Source organism: Ambystoma mexicanum, chromosome 6q (assembly GCF_040938575.1).
Source record: "Ambystoma mexicanum isolate Mex_15411 chromosome 6q, UKY_AmexF1_1, whole genome shotgun sequence".
NCBI classification, from domain to species: domain Eukaryota; kingdom Metazoa; phylum Chordata; class Amphibia; order Caudata; family Ambystomatidae; genus Ambystoma; species Ambystoma mexicanum.
Window position 1 is genome coordinate 405133315 of NC_090937.1, and position 15268 is coordinate 405148582.

Genomic DNA, 15268 nt, shown 5'->3' on the forward strand with positions numbered 1-15268 from the left:
ATAATCTGTCATTTTTATATGAACTTGATTTTTCCCCTGAATCTAAATGTGCGTCTTTTTGGTTAATCAGACCAAGGTTTCTGAAGTGACAACTACAGAACATATTTTCCAGGCTCAGTTTCAATGCATCATTTTTGGTGCACATTTTACTATATTGTTTAGCTTCAATTGCATGTGTTTGTGGCTTGACCCATTTTATCTGCAGAATCTTCTTCCCGAGAAAGACATTCTGTTGAACAAAGAAATCATTTTATTAGGCACCCTTATGGATCAGATACATTCCTCATGGCACCTTAATCTCTGCCATGCCAAAGGTCAGTGGCCTGAGCTAGGTATATGCTATTAGCTTAGAAATACAAACCCACGAATTTGACCTGAGTTCCCAATATAAGTCTCACATTTAGATCTATTTTTTTGCAATTTGAAAAAAGGCCCTCAGATTAAGTAAATTATGATGGGCCCATTAAAACATGGATCAAAGTGAGGGATAATGGATCTGGGCAGTCATGGGATGCAAAAACGCTTTTCTACACAAATTGACCTCTTGAATTAAAACTAAGTTGACAAATGCTATGGTGCATGTAAAACAAAAAATGTTCTTCATTGTGTCAATTTTTCTAATAATGGCAATATAATATAGTTTAGTCCTAGTAACCATTTTAAATCAATCTATTGGGTGATTTGTAACAAACATTATTTCTGTCATTGCCTTATAGATTACTGACATTCAAATTGCACAGCTCACCATGTTCCCCTTTCATGAAGTATATATCACTCTATCAAGCTCCACACTTATATACACACAGATATATACATACCTGTAAAAGCAATTAAATGCATCAAAACAATGATGTTGTAACAAGTAAAGTCAAAAGACAGTGATTTAAAATATGAATCAAATACCCTGTTTTATAAACATGAGACAGACACCTGATTTTCCAAAAATATTGCATTTCCTCACTTGCACCAAATGAAATGTGAGAATCTGGCCTTGAATGTTAGCAGTCGTTATCTATCAGTTAAATAGTTCAAGGACCACAACAAAGGATAAGCACCTGATAGGAGGGATGGACATCATGTCTCCCTTACAAACTTTTCCAAAGCCAACAGGTTGGTAAAATATGAAGTAAGTTTAAAAGTGTTAATTGTAGTAACAGGTGAAATAACAAGTAACATAAGAATACTAGGCATAAGCTCACAATCCCGATACACTGGGGCAATACTCTGGGGTAACCTTGGCTAGAACTGTACCAATCACAGTCAGGTAGGAAATTGTTTATGGAGTGTTTATGGAGTGGCCCACACACTCCTAAAGGAAGGAGTGGGCACATAAACAGGTATGTACACTGGAGCCCCTTACTCTGGGTATACCCTATCTAACTTTTGGGAGTGAACTAGTGAACTAGTGTTTGAAAGGGACAGAGTGGAATGTTAAAAGATTTATCATGGATGGGTTGAAAATAGGTGAATATGGTGAAAGGGACTCGTTTGTGAAGAACCATCACTGATGGAAACATGGTGGTACAACCACCATTAACAGGGAGATACAAGTTAAACCCAACCCACACACCTAGAACGGTATCAGGTAATATTATCCCCACCAATAAAATCACCATATATATGGTCGTCGGGAATGGCCATAGGCGATATCATTAGTGGGGATAATGTTTGGGGTAAATGTGAGCAGGGTTTACATGGCTGTCCCTCGCTCCCTTTAAAATAATATGGGAGTTGCGGGGTCCCCCCCACAGGTTCAATGGGTTAATATCGCCACAGACATACGGCACCATTCTTGTATGGCAATATTTTTGCGGGGATATTAACACATGGAACCCCTAGAACAAGAGACCACATATTTCAAAGCCATAATAAGAATAATATAATCCTGTATGTTCTAGAATGTAAGTGACATGACTAGTAATAGCTTTCTGCAGTGTTTGCAATATACATTACACAAATGGTAAAATGCAAGATGCATGGTATGCAACGTAAAGGATATGAATAGAAACAGCAAGGTGTATGATCTGCTATATACATCACATGACCAATACATCATGGCGTATAGTCTACAATATAAATGACATGAATAGAAAATAGCATGGCTTATGGTCTGAAAACAGCAGCCCTACCTGTCACCTTTTTTCTCCTGGCTGTCCCATGAGAGTGGTGAAATCCGGGAGACACTTGAGTGTTATAAGAACACAGCATGGATGAGTGTGACATAGCATAACCTTGGCTCAGGTATGCAAAGACAATGCTGTGTGCCCTGCATCACGCCTGCTTCTCCCTGAATTCATGGTACAATGGGGAAGAGCAGGGCACACTCCTTCCTGCTGACCTCTGAGTCCTCTGTGAGGGAGTGCATGCAATGTTTGCTGTCAGAAGTTCACATCAGAATTAGATTGAGAAAAGTAGTGAAAAAACTAGAGTGGAAAAGCCTGGGGTCCTCTCGTGTTTTGAGATTGCAGTTGAAAAGCTCCTTTATGGGACTATGGCAACATGGAACAACATCTGTCCTGAATTAATATATGTTCAAAGCTTTCATAAAAAAAACACAAGAACAGAGGCATTCTTCATGGGGACCTTGCATACAAAGTCGGGAGGATAGCTCAGCGGCAACGTGCCTTGGAAGCAAGACGACACAGAGCTACACAGGCTCGATCCCTGGGTCCACGCTTAGAAACCTCTGGGTATTAAGCGGGTTATAAATAACCTATCATATCATAAATACTCTGACAGTCCGATATAATTGAATATAAGCGAGAGAAAAATGTGAAAATGATGCGCTGTTCCACATGTGACTGACATACGTTACCAATTAAAGTTAGCTTACATAAGCCTCAATGCGATTACTTCTTGCTTTGCCTCATATACAACACTGCCATCTTGTACAATCTACTTCTCAGAATATTGTGTCTATGTCATAAGTAGCCTGCTCAGCTCTATCCTCTGAAATTATGATTCTAGGAAAACATGAGAGTGGGGGGTAATAGCGTGCATTCACTTTACCAAAATATGGAATCCGTGTGCAAGTCTTGGAGCTGTGCTGGAGGCTGGGGAGTTTGGCGCAGTCAGGCAGAGCGAGCAGCATTAACCCATGCTTGAAAATCCCTTTATGGGAATGCTCCTCCATAGAGAGCCATTCCTTGAAGCAGTAGAGGTCCTTTACAGCAAGGCAGTGCTCTCTAGAGAAAACATGGGGATAAAGCAGAGAAGTCTCGGGGTTAGCCTCAGGATTGCTTTGCTTATGGAGACATGTTGAAATGACCAGGACATTATGTGCAAACGGTCTTCCCTGTATAATTGTGCTCGTTTCATGGATAGGTGTTGTTTGTGAATTGAATCAGGCGGTCTTGGGTTTACACGCACAAACTACACCTGATCCCTTAAACAAAGACAGCAAAAGAAAAGCCTAGCATGACCACGCACATTGATGTTCAAATATTACTAACCTGAAGATTATTCAACAACATGGACTAACATAGGTGCTAAGCAAAATCTGCAGTGTCGGACCAGCTAAATAATGACTTACCAAAGAACAACAATTAGAGGAACCTGCAGAAAACATTCTGAAGTGAGTTTTGGGTGAACACATCAGCACTGATATGAACATTCAGAAGTACTTTATGTGGTATTTACTTTCAATCCATTAACCTAAGTCTCTTTCATTGGAATTATATTCTTCAGATAAAAAACACATTCAAATAAAAAAACAGTCTTCATTTCGGTGATTTTCGTTTTCACACTTCCATTATTTCCGTGTACGCTTATTCTAGGAATGCATACAGCAATATTTCAATTTTTTAAATTACTTTATGAACATGTTTACTTATTTTTCAAAGCGTCAGCACACATTCATACAATTCTGTATTGAATGAAAAACAGAGTTTCGAAGAAAGAGTAAATAACACAAACACAGAACGGCATACCATTTTGTTACGAATAAAGTCCACAAATGATTTAAAGAATTTGTTCAACACACCCTGTATACGTCTAGAGAGAAGGGGCGGGGAGGATACTCCTAGTTAGAGCTTCCTTGTGAGCTGCACTATAGGGAGCCAACATGGACCTATTCAGTGATGTGCAAGAAGGCCAAAACAAGTCTGGGACTACTTGTCTTCCCGTGCTGAGGGGCCGTGACTGAGCAATTCGGTTTCGACTGTCCCATTGGATGCAGTGCCAAAACTGGATGGGGCTGCCCCCCCCCCCTCTAATGGCACAGATAGGTTGATTAACAATGGTATGGAAAGTTGTCCAGAGCAGTGCCAGAGGTTATGATTATTTCAGAAATGTCCACTTATCCCATTTTGGTTTAAGCCCACTGATAGACTAAACTTCCCCCTTTGTCCTCCCATCCACCTCTTCATTTCGTCTCTCTTGTATAGGACGACCCTTTCTACACCAATGAGGTTTTTATCCCTCCTGTAGCTCTGTCAACATCTGTATTGCCACCACCAGAGTTTCCAGTCATGCATGTGAAGGATGCAGTGGGTAATGTTAGTGAGCTTTGGGGAGAAGGTCTATTATTTCTAATTATGTTCTAACTTCTCCATGCCACAATGCCGCAGTTGTCCTGCTTCAGTGGTGGTTAAGTTATCTTCTGCCTTGATCTGCAATGTGTCTTTGGGGGGGGTCTTGTTCTAGGCCTACCCTTTAGCCTCCTAACGCTCAGCATTTCTCTCAAGAACGACATCTAGCTGTGTGGCATTGAATCTCTTGTTGTTGCCAGTGTTGCTTCCTGTGTTCTGCAGATTTCCTGGCATCTACTGAGTCTGCAGTTATTGGCGAGGTCAACGATTGTTCATTCTCGCTGCAACTTTAATTTAGTTCTTCCAAAAATTGCAGTTGTAGGTGGTGGAGGTATGTTCATCTGGGATGCTGCCACAATACTCTGCATTCAATCGTTCACTTTGGTAGTGGACATGCTGCATTGCTCCTGTGCATGCAGTGCCCACCGGCGTCTGACGTCAGAGCTTCACCCTGGTTCACAAGGGTTTTCCAATACATCCTATGCCTAAAGGGGAACCGCCGGAATAATAAACACTCCTATCACGGGCCTGTTGGGATGTAGCCAACAAACTATGGAGCTCAGAGTAGAGATCAGAGGCTTGTGGTATTTATGACAAAGTGTGCAATTGAAAAGTGAGAAGTGATGATGGGCGACGAAAAGGAGTCAATCACAGTTTGCCTGGATTTCTGCCCACTTCATAGACTAACCACCTAGTTCTGGGTCAAAGCCAACATTTTTGGAGCCCTCCTGCTACCCCTCACCCTTAGGTCTGAATCCTGTTGTCACCTAATTCTGTAAAATGACTGCCCCATTGTCTCCTCACACTATCCTCCCAAATCTGTCTCCTCAGCTGGTAAATGGTCGGCGCCCATCATATAGTTCACAACTACCTCTACTACTATGAGCCTATCTCAAGCAGACAGGATTGTAGTCAGCACAGATGTAAAGATGATGTTTAGCCCAAGGTGCCTGGTGCTAAACTCTCCTGGAGAGCCTCTGTGCCTGTTTTACTGATAACCCAAAGACCTGTACAGGAAAGTCTTCCTGCAGGGTACCGGGTGCCCACCTCTGAACCTTCAGCCCGCTGGCTGCTATGCTTGGAAGCCCTGTCTCCTCGCAGTATGCACACAGCAATGCGGCATTCCCCCATGTCTTCACCTGGCACCAAGCTGCAAAGTGTGCAGCTTAAGCTCCTGCAGAAGAAAACATGGACATGTGGATCTAAGTGCGCGTTTCCAGTGTTGGAGGTGTGTCTCTATTACGTCAACATCAACTAAAATGGAAACCTTTTACTGAATTTCTTGCACTTTCATCTGTGGTTTAATGGTCACTTATATAATACCTGTTGCACACGCTTCCCCTATTTCCCCTCCCCCTCGTGAAACTCATCACTCCTCCTGTGCATGTTCTGTTCCTGTCATGTCATATCTTTGTCTGTAAATGTATACGTAAACCCCCCTAAAATCAAAATCTTGAATGCTCAATGAATATGTATTCATGCTAGGCTCTCTTATAGCTCAATAGTTATCGTTATGTCTTTATGTTCAAAATTGATGCAAGATATAACTTGATTCTTTTATGCCTTGTATGATCTGATTTAAAAGAAACCTTTAAACATAAAAAAAGAAGTGTATCCAAAAAAGTAGTGGAACTGTGACGCCAGTGGGGGAGGGAGTAGGCATGAAGGCAGCAACATGCAATACATGGTTTAAGGGTTGCAGCCATGCTGATTGACAGCCAATTGATTTGGAACAGATTTCAGTTTAGCTGCAACTGCTATGGGGTGAACTTTGTGGAGAAAGTGAAAACATGTGCTTTAACTTCACAAAGAACAGTTCTTGAGTGGTAGAAATGGCTGCAAAAAGTAAAAAATAAAAGTATTGGTACGCCGCTGCTGGCCGTTATCGCCTACTTCAACCACTGCTCGTTTCCCACTGAAAGCGACAGACTACATGGAGCTAAGCCGTGCTTGCTGAACTGGTAGCCCCATTGATCATATTCCTGCACTTCAGGGATGAGGGCTTGCCTTATAATAGATGGCAGCCTGTAATACCGTCATAAAGGAACAGGCTAGCTGTCACATCACTAACGACAGTGATAAGATAATGCCACCAATACTGTAACTAATAGACAGTTATGACAGTTGGCTTGTGACCTCACAATGGCTCTTGCTTGAGCCAACACTGAGCAGAATTTCAGCTGTCACTGTTGAACTTAAGACGTGACAGGCTTTTGGAATTCCATTCTTTTAAATATATTTCTTTGACATTTGAGAGCCATTGATTGATAAGGAACTGTGTATGATAGTATGTCTATTGTGCAAGCTGCAACACATTACAAGCTGCTTATTAGTGTTTTTAATTGAAAAAAGATTCTAGATTAATTAAATGTATCAACAACTGGAAGGTTTTGTACAGTATATTAAGCCAATGGGCAGGTGTAAATGAAGCATAGCAGTGTGAGGCCATGTTTTGTGGGGAATAAAGTACCTGCTGAAATACATAAAAAGGATCATGACAGTCACCTTGGAGTTCTGTGACCTTTTAAAGGAACTCAGCCTTCAGTCTTGGTCCTCTGTTTGGTCACAGTCACATCCCAAGTGAACCCAGCTGCCCGCATAGAGGATTGATTCTACTGTCAACTTTTGTTTGGGGCTGACGTTTGGCATCCAGGAGGCCAGGCGCACACTTAGAGATGGAGGCTGTCTCTGGGAAGAGTTCAAGGATTCAAGCCATGGTGTGAGGCTGGGAAAGGCTGCATGTTCAACAACTTCAGGGCTATACAAGCGTAGTTCTTAGCAATGACAGGTAGCATAATGGGATGTGGCGGCTCATCCAAACTGGGCGAGGGGGCATTGAGCCGCCATTATGGCGGGGCTGAGTCAGCCCATTGTAAACAATGAATGCTGTCCCAGCTGCTTACTGCAGCTGAGGGAGCACTCCTGGGCTTGCTTAAACTGTAAAAGGGAAACATTGTATTTTATGAAATATACACATGTCAATATGTCTTTTAGGTAGACACAGTGCCTCCTTTCTGTCTCAAAAGGGGTTGAAATTGTTCAATGACAGGGCCATCGTTTTGAGACCTGATATCGATGAGGGTTCTTAACATGAAATGTGTTGTTTTGCACCTCATGGTCTGCTCTTTATTTGACTATTATTTGTTTGTTTATTTATTTATTTATATTTTTATAATGCGCCACACACCCAAAAGCTTCAGAGTGCAACAGAAAAGACAAAGGAAACCATAAAAACAAACCAACATTAACCAATTCAGAGGTAAATGATCAACAGCAATAATCCAATAAGCTAATAAAACAGGTGGCCAAATACAACTAAACATGAATATAATAACAAACAGACCTAAACATGCTATCCAGTACTAAAGGTTCTACCTGATGTCCAACAGGAACTTCAAAATAGACAAACCCTTAGAAAAGTCTTTCTAAGTACTCAGAAAGAGGGGGAGATTATTACCCCGGCACCCCACCAGGGTGCAATTCCTGTTATGCATCAGCTGTCTAATTCAATTCTCTGCAGAACTTTCAAATCAGAGCTATGAATGATCCCAGAACCAGTCCTCTGGCGTGTCCATGCCAAAACGTATTTTTAAGGGCCTCCTTAGGTTCATTCCCTACAGGCTTCACAACGTCAGTAATGATGACATTTCTAGGATCCATCACAAATCCCATTAGGCACTTCTCAGTAATCACAGGCATAGAAGATTCACTAACCCGCTGACTCTGTATAATGCCAGATTTGGATTTAAAAAGGGCAGATCGGGCTGAATGTGCGCATACCTGTGTTGATTCTCTGTCTGCATCCGGTACTATGAATGTTACTTCATGAACAAGCTCTCCCAACCGAACAGACGAGGTTGGTATCCGAGCTAGGGGAACCATTATAGCTTCCTGCAAATTGCCAGATGTGTCCTTGAGTAATTGGGAAGTGTTTTCCATGAATAGGACAGTTTGACAAGATTTGTCTCGTTATTTCTGCCACCTTTGTTGAATTGAGAGGTAGGTCCCATTCCAGCAGGTATTGCGTATGAGGGTGAGCTACTCTCAATTCGTGCCCAGTGAGGGACAATAAGCTAGTTGAAAGCAAGCTTATTGGCCCTCGTGCAGGCCTTACCTGCCCGACAAGGGTCCAAGACCGGCCGCATCCCGGAGTTCTCTCTGCAAGCGGCTGCCATGGAAAGGGAGAAGGGACTACATGTAGTCCCTTCACCCCTTCCATGGCGGCCATTTTTTGTTTACTTTTTTCTTACATTTCTTTTAATGGCCACCATGGAAAGGGAGAACAGACTACACATAGTCCCTTCTACCTGATCCCTGGGGGCCATTTGATTTGCTTTTTTTTCTCAAGTTGAGAAATGGTTGTAGTGCTATTTCTCAACTTGAGAAAAACTGCTATTAGTACCCCGGTATGACGTGCACAGGTATTAATGTCAATATTACCCTCGGAGGGGAGCATTACTGGTAGGGTAATGCCCTGGGGCTATGTTAAAGCCCTCGCTATGCTCAGGCTTCTAACTATTGCTCTGGGGGTATTACCTTTCTGGTAATGCTCCCCCTCCGAGCGTTATATTGCATAATTATGTCAGTATAGCAGAAATGATCTACCTTGTTGATATGGAGTTGTGATGCACACTTATCCACCCACCGCAAAAATCAGCAAAGTTTGTGCACTGGTTAAATTCTTGGGTGATCCTTATCTTTACTTGATGACATTGGCTGGGATTAATAAGATCAGTGAAGTTAGTTTGCACAACATCCGTCCCCACAGGCCTCAACGTAGGCTGTAGTGATGGCTCCATGACAACTTCCTCCATTCTTTCCAACGGGGATTGTATAAGCATAAACTTAAATGAGGGTATACCATTGGTATCTCCTGGTTGAGAACTGGCAAACACATCCCCTTCCCGACACCCAAAATCAAAGTGGGAGCCAGAACAGTCCATTTTCAAATCTACGCCTGCCTTAAGGCGGCCCGAGTTGAGCCTGAAACATCATCATTGTCATCATCCGAGGAGTCTATTCTATTCTCATATTCCGGAGCCTTTGTCTCCTGCACGCACTCAGGGCAAGCACCTCAATCACTCGGCTCCAGCATAACATTGGCGGAGAGGAGGAAATACTGTGTGTACGGTCTTCATGACAGGGTCCTTTCGTTGCCCACAGGCTGGAAGGCTTGGGTTAATGAGACAAGGGGTGCCATTCAGCAGAATGCAAAGGTGTCTTTTTTAGCAGCGTGGGCCCTAGTAACGGTCATACTGAAAGAATTACAGATCTTAGAATAAAAGGTAAAACACAAATTCAAAGATTGAGTGTATGTGCGTTCATGCGCATACAGGGCATACAAACCTAGCAGAGCTGCATGGACCTCGCTGCGCTCACAGCTGTATTATTCGTGGATGTGGAATAGGCAGTGCTACTAACAGCAATACAGGCAGGGTGACAATATAGCCAGTAACCTTGACCGTTGCACCGCTGTCCCCTGTGACTACCTCTTCTATCCCATGTTGGCGGAGAACAGAGAAGAAAAACGCTAGAGAAGTGGACCTGCAAGCAAGCAGTCTGCCGTCAAGCCACGCTGGCTGATGCCAGCAACTTCCGGCGACCAGCGGTCAATGTCCAAATAGTGCAAAAGTGCATCAAGCATTACAGAAAGTTAATGCCATAAGCGTAAGAAGACTGAGCTACCCTATTAGATCAGAGGGAATTGTGCTAATGCTAATGCGAAGGTGGATATAACACAACATCTGAAGGTCCATTTTGTGTCAGATCACAGAGAACAGCTGCAGCAGGAATAATGTGTGACTGCAGTGAGCGAACCGTCGAAAAATAACATCTTGACAATTCTGCACAACCTGTAGAGGTTAATAGTGGTCCCAGTTGCTTTGGACCATTAATTACAAATGAGCGTGACTAGCCCCATTGTGCTGTCCAGATTCTGGAACCAACAGAAGGAGCTTCATAATATATGGCAAGACCAAACATGGCGACCCATGAGGGCTTTGCATTCAAGGCACCTGTACAATACAAACGGGCTCATTACTAGTTTCCCGGTATCCCGCTGGCAATTCCAGCGGGATCTCGGAAACTGCCCCTACTGTCTCTGGCCACCTCATATCCCAGTATTACCGGTATATTATGGGCGGTGGAGACGGCGGTAAGTTCCCATTCCATGGAGTCCCATAGGACTTCATGGGATGGGATTGCCGGAATGACCGACATGCGTAGTACCGGCACCAGTGATTCTGGAATCTCTTTGCCGGTAGGGGGTTTGAACTACCAGCAGGTCAGGCCTGCCAGTAGATCAGAGTCCTCACTGGCAAACTCAGGTTTCCCCGGAATCGTAAAAATGCTGATGCCGGTATTTGTGGCAATTTCCACAGCATTTGTACCACACCGGGGACCTCGTAATGAGGGCCAAAGTGTCTCAAACTGCACCCTCGCCTAGGGGACAGTGGCAAGGACAGAGCAATAGTATGCAGGGCTTCTACGTGTGAGCCCCCTATCCTATTGGCTTCTTAACACGTCTTGTCCCCATCCATAATTGTATGTAGTCTACTGCAGCCAGGGTCAGACTGATATTTCATCAGGTCAAGCACATCTTGCGTGGAGATTGGGCAGGACAAGTAAGAAATGGAAAATTCCCTCTCCTGCGAGCAGTACATTAGATAAGAACGCAAAACCAATGCCAAAACATTACCAATGATCATTTAAGAGACAGACACGTTTTTGGACAAAATAATAAAAAAATCCTGTCACAAGGCTCACTTTGCACTCGATTAATTTGGAAAATGCTTTGAGTAAGTGGATCTATGGTAATCTGCTTTGAAACGGATTGCACTTGCTTTTCACCAGGTAACGTGACATTTATTTCCACAGAGACTGAGTGAAAGTCTGCCAATTAGGTTCATGAACATGTTTTTCGGATCGTATTATGAAAAACGAGCTCTGTTCTGCGTCCGTGCCTTTTTGCCGAAGACTGCAATGGTCCTGTGATGGAAAATCTGTGGGTGGAAATATTTGATAAGTGCTGACATGAGTGGTGCTTGGCGAATTACCACTGTGACTTAGCTTATGCTTGCATTTTCAGCTTTCATGTTTCCATTTGCTTGGCAACCGTTCTCCTTTGCGTACTTACAAATGTGACCAAAGCAAATTAAAAAAAGAAGGTTCTCAGAGTGAAAACGAACCCCAAAATTAGAACGTTAGGTTCAGATATTTCTTGAATTTTTAAAAGACGTTCATCACCTATTGCCAAAATGCAAATCAATCTAACATAAGGCTGATCATCGTTCCTGCAAATCTGCACTCCCTGAAGAAAATGGGTTTGGTGGTAGTAACATATATAGGGCCCGATGCATGGAAATGTGTGCAGAAATCCCGCAAGGGCTGCACGCCGAGAAGGACACTACACGAGCCTGCATGCAGAATGAAAAATGCGTGCCCCACGTATTCATGGAATTTACAGCACAAAATGACTGTACTCGCAAATCGCACCCGGAGCGCCCCTGACACAGCCACACGCAAAGCATGAACAGCCAGAACAGCTACGTTTGTGTGCTGCCCCGGGCACGAATACACGCACCCTTCAAACAGTGCGTGGGGTCCCCCTTAAGCAGGCCTGCGACTGGGGGACCCTGTATGGAGTCCCCCATAACTGTATCCAGCACCCTGAAAACATGCATGTAAAACATTGTAACTGCAATAATTTGAGAAATCTGCGTTCGAACCCCCGTAAAATGTTCCTTCACCCCAATACACTGCTTAAACGCACCCCTAAGTTACATCAGAACCCCGATTGAGTACACGCCCCCGGAATTCAACATGCAACCCCACCTCTGCACTACAAATCCTATGCGCAAGTGTATTTATGCCTGCCTTCGGGTGGCAGATCGTATGAAGGACTTGTTGTGCGATCAAATCCATGCACAATTGTGGCCGTGCGAGGGACTGCCTGCAGGCCGTCTCTTGGAACGCCACCTTTTTTGCAAATTCTTCCCCCCATTTTTGGTGTTCTGCCCCCTTCCCAGCCCTCTGCGCAAGTCACAACCATGCTCTGCTCTGAGTCTTGTGCAAGGCCCTCAACGGCTCGCACAGACGTGCCGAGCCAACACGAACTCCATGCAAGTCCAGGAAAAGTACAGCGCATTCGATTCCATGAATCAACAAAGGCGGATTGCCATGCAGTTGCGCGCGCTAGTACCCTATTTTCCACGCAGATAATTCCATGAATCAGGCCCTTAGTATTTGCTTAGCAAAAATATTTCTGTGCCAGGTATTCCCATTCCCATGTGCCCCCACCCTCCTCTGTTCCCCATTATGTCTATCTGTGCCCCCCAAGGTATGTGCAGAGAACAGCAGGATAATACGTCATATGTAAGAAAGTGCCATCAAATGACATTTACTAATATCATATTAAAGTTATTACTATTCATTTGAAGGTAATCACATCGAGCGCTAGGTATTACCATCAAATGCTAAAGGCTGCCCAGAGCAGTGCCAAATAGTTACACATCTGACAATAGTGTTAAAGGCTTGCAAAAGAAGAGAAACTTTATTTTTGTAATCAGCCAGATGAAACTGCTTGCAACATAAAACAAGCAGTGCATGGATACCCCTCTTTGTAGCCTCGAGTGATGGGCCCTGATTTACAAAAGCTTTTTCAATGGCGCAATCCCATTGAAAAACGCTTTGTAAATCAGGCCCATTGACTGTTGAGTGCATCCTGTGAAAGAGCTGTCGAGGGTACCCCCGACTAGAGTAATTTTGTTGATTTTTGTTTTGGTTTAAATTCACTTTTATAGTAACCAAAATACAAGGGCTCATTAGGGAGTCCCCCAGAGCATAAATGGAGGCGCTAAAGACAGGGGTAACACAGTTTTGACTGTCTTAACACCTCCATTCCACCCTCTGAGGGACTCTCATTGTTTTTGAAGAGGGGGGGCAGGAGTGGAACAGGAGTTGCTGGCATAAAACCAATGATTTCCTTTGGAGTACGTCCGCTTTTTGCACCATCCAAACGCAAGTGGTTTCCACAGGAAATCGTTGTAAACGCTGCCTGCCATGAATAGAAGACACGCAGCGTTTACTATATTTGCACTCCAAAGTGAAAAAGAGAGGTCAAAGAGGCTCCTGCAGTCTCTTTACACGAGTGAAAATGACAAAAATAGCCCGGAGGGGACCTTTTTGCTCATTAGTGCAAACGTGTGCATTTTGTGATTTAAAGAACATTTGCTCCCTGGAGCTCTCGTGGTGCAGTAGGATCCTCCCAGGTATGTGTAAATAGCACTATATTGAATAGTAGAGTGTTTGAAATGTGCATATTGGTGAACTACTACAATGCATTAATCATCATTCATAGTAAACATGGACCCCTTACACTGTGTTTCCTGACCATGCCTTATCTTTGGTTTTTAGCAGCATTCCAACAAAGGCTGCAATTAAGACTAAAACAGATCAAATCAGGAAAGGAATGCTATAAGGAAAGTGCAACCAGAAAACTAGCAACTCTAGTATATTTATTAGGAAGAAAATTGCATTGTGAGGATTTCATATTGACCTAATTTTTGATCTGTCTTCCTTTTTTTCTGACAGGGAATACCTGTTTAATTTCCTGAGCTAACACTACAATTGCACCATTCGACCCTAAGGGCTAATTATGGGCCAGCACTCGATGCACACATGGCACTCCACATTATCTGCATTTCTGCTAAAATCGTGTCCTGAAATGATGTTATTTGAATTTCGACTACTCCTACGTTCTACAGCGACTTTTGCATCATGTTTTGTGACATTATGTGCTTGGTTCCATAACTCTATGCTCCCCCCAAGCAGGCCTTTCCAACATGGCCGCTTGCCTTTTGTCCTCAGTGCCTGTTTGCCTTGGCCCTCGACTTCACATTGTGAATGGTCCAATCAAGACTCTTCCGGACCAAAGCCCGCCTACAAAGCCCACCTACAAAACCCATACTTAAGGCCCCTGTCTGCTTTCTGTTCGCTGCCATAATGCTGCCTGCCCCTCTGTGCCTCCCCACCCTCCATCTGATCCCCCGTGATGTCCCTCTGTGCCCTCCACCCCCTCTAGTCCCCTGTGATGTCTCTTTGTGCCCCCACCCTCCTCTGGTCCCCATTATGTCTATCTGTGCCCCCCACCCCCTCTGGTCCCCCATGATGTCTCTTTGTGCCCCCCCTCTGGTCCCCTGTGATGTCTCCCTGTGCCCCCCTCCCCCTCTGATCCCCCATGATGCCTCTATGTGCTCCCACTCCCCACTGACACCCTATGAGGTCTCGCTGTGCCCCCCAGCCCACCTCCAGTCCCCTGTGATGTCTCTGTGCTCCTCACACCTCTCTGGCCCCCTGTGATGTCTCTCTGTGCCTCCCATGCCCCTTTGGTCCCCCGTGATGTCTCTCTGAGTCCCCCACCCCCTCTGCTTCCCAGTGATGTCTCTCTGTGCCTCCATCCCCCTCTGGTCGCCCGTGATGTCTTTCTGTGTCCCCCACCCCCTCTGGTGCCCCGTGATGCCTCTCTGTGCCCCCCACACCCCTTTGGTCCCCTGTAATGTCTCTCTGTGCCCCCCTGTGGTCCCCTGTCATGTCTTTCTGTGCCCACCACCCTCCTCTGGTACCCCGTGATGTCTCTCTGTGCCCCTCCACCCCCCTCTGGTCCACCATGATTTCTCTCTGTGCCCCGCCCCCTCTGGCCCTCTGTATCCCTCACCCTTCTCTTGTCCCCCGTGATGTCT

The 15268-nt window shown here is 44.4% G+C and overlaps 1 protein-coding gene across 1 annotated transcript in view; it reads right to left on the reverse strand.

Annotated features, from left to right (window-relative positions):
• MUSK (muscle associated receptor tyrosine kinase) overlaps window positions 1-15268 on the reverse strand; it is a 951534-nt gene that overhangs the window by 194393 nt on the left and 741873 nt on the right. The window contains exon 10 of the mRNA XM_069630906.1: window positions 3010-3185. Within this exon, the coding sequence (XP_069487007.1) occupies window positions 3010-3185 (176 nt within the window). The remainder of the gene's footprint in view (window positions 1-3009; window positions 3186-15268) is intronic.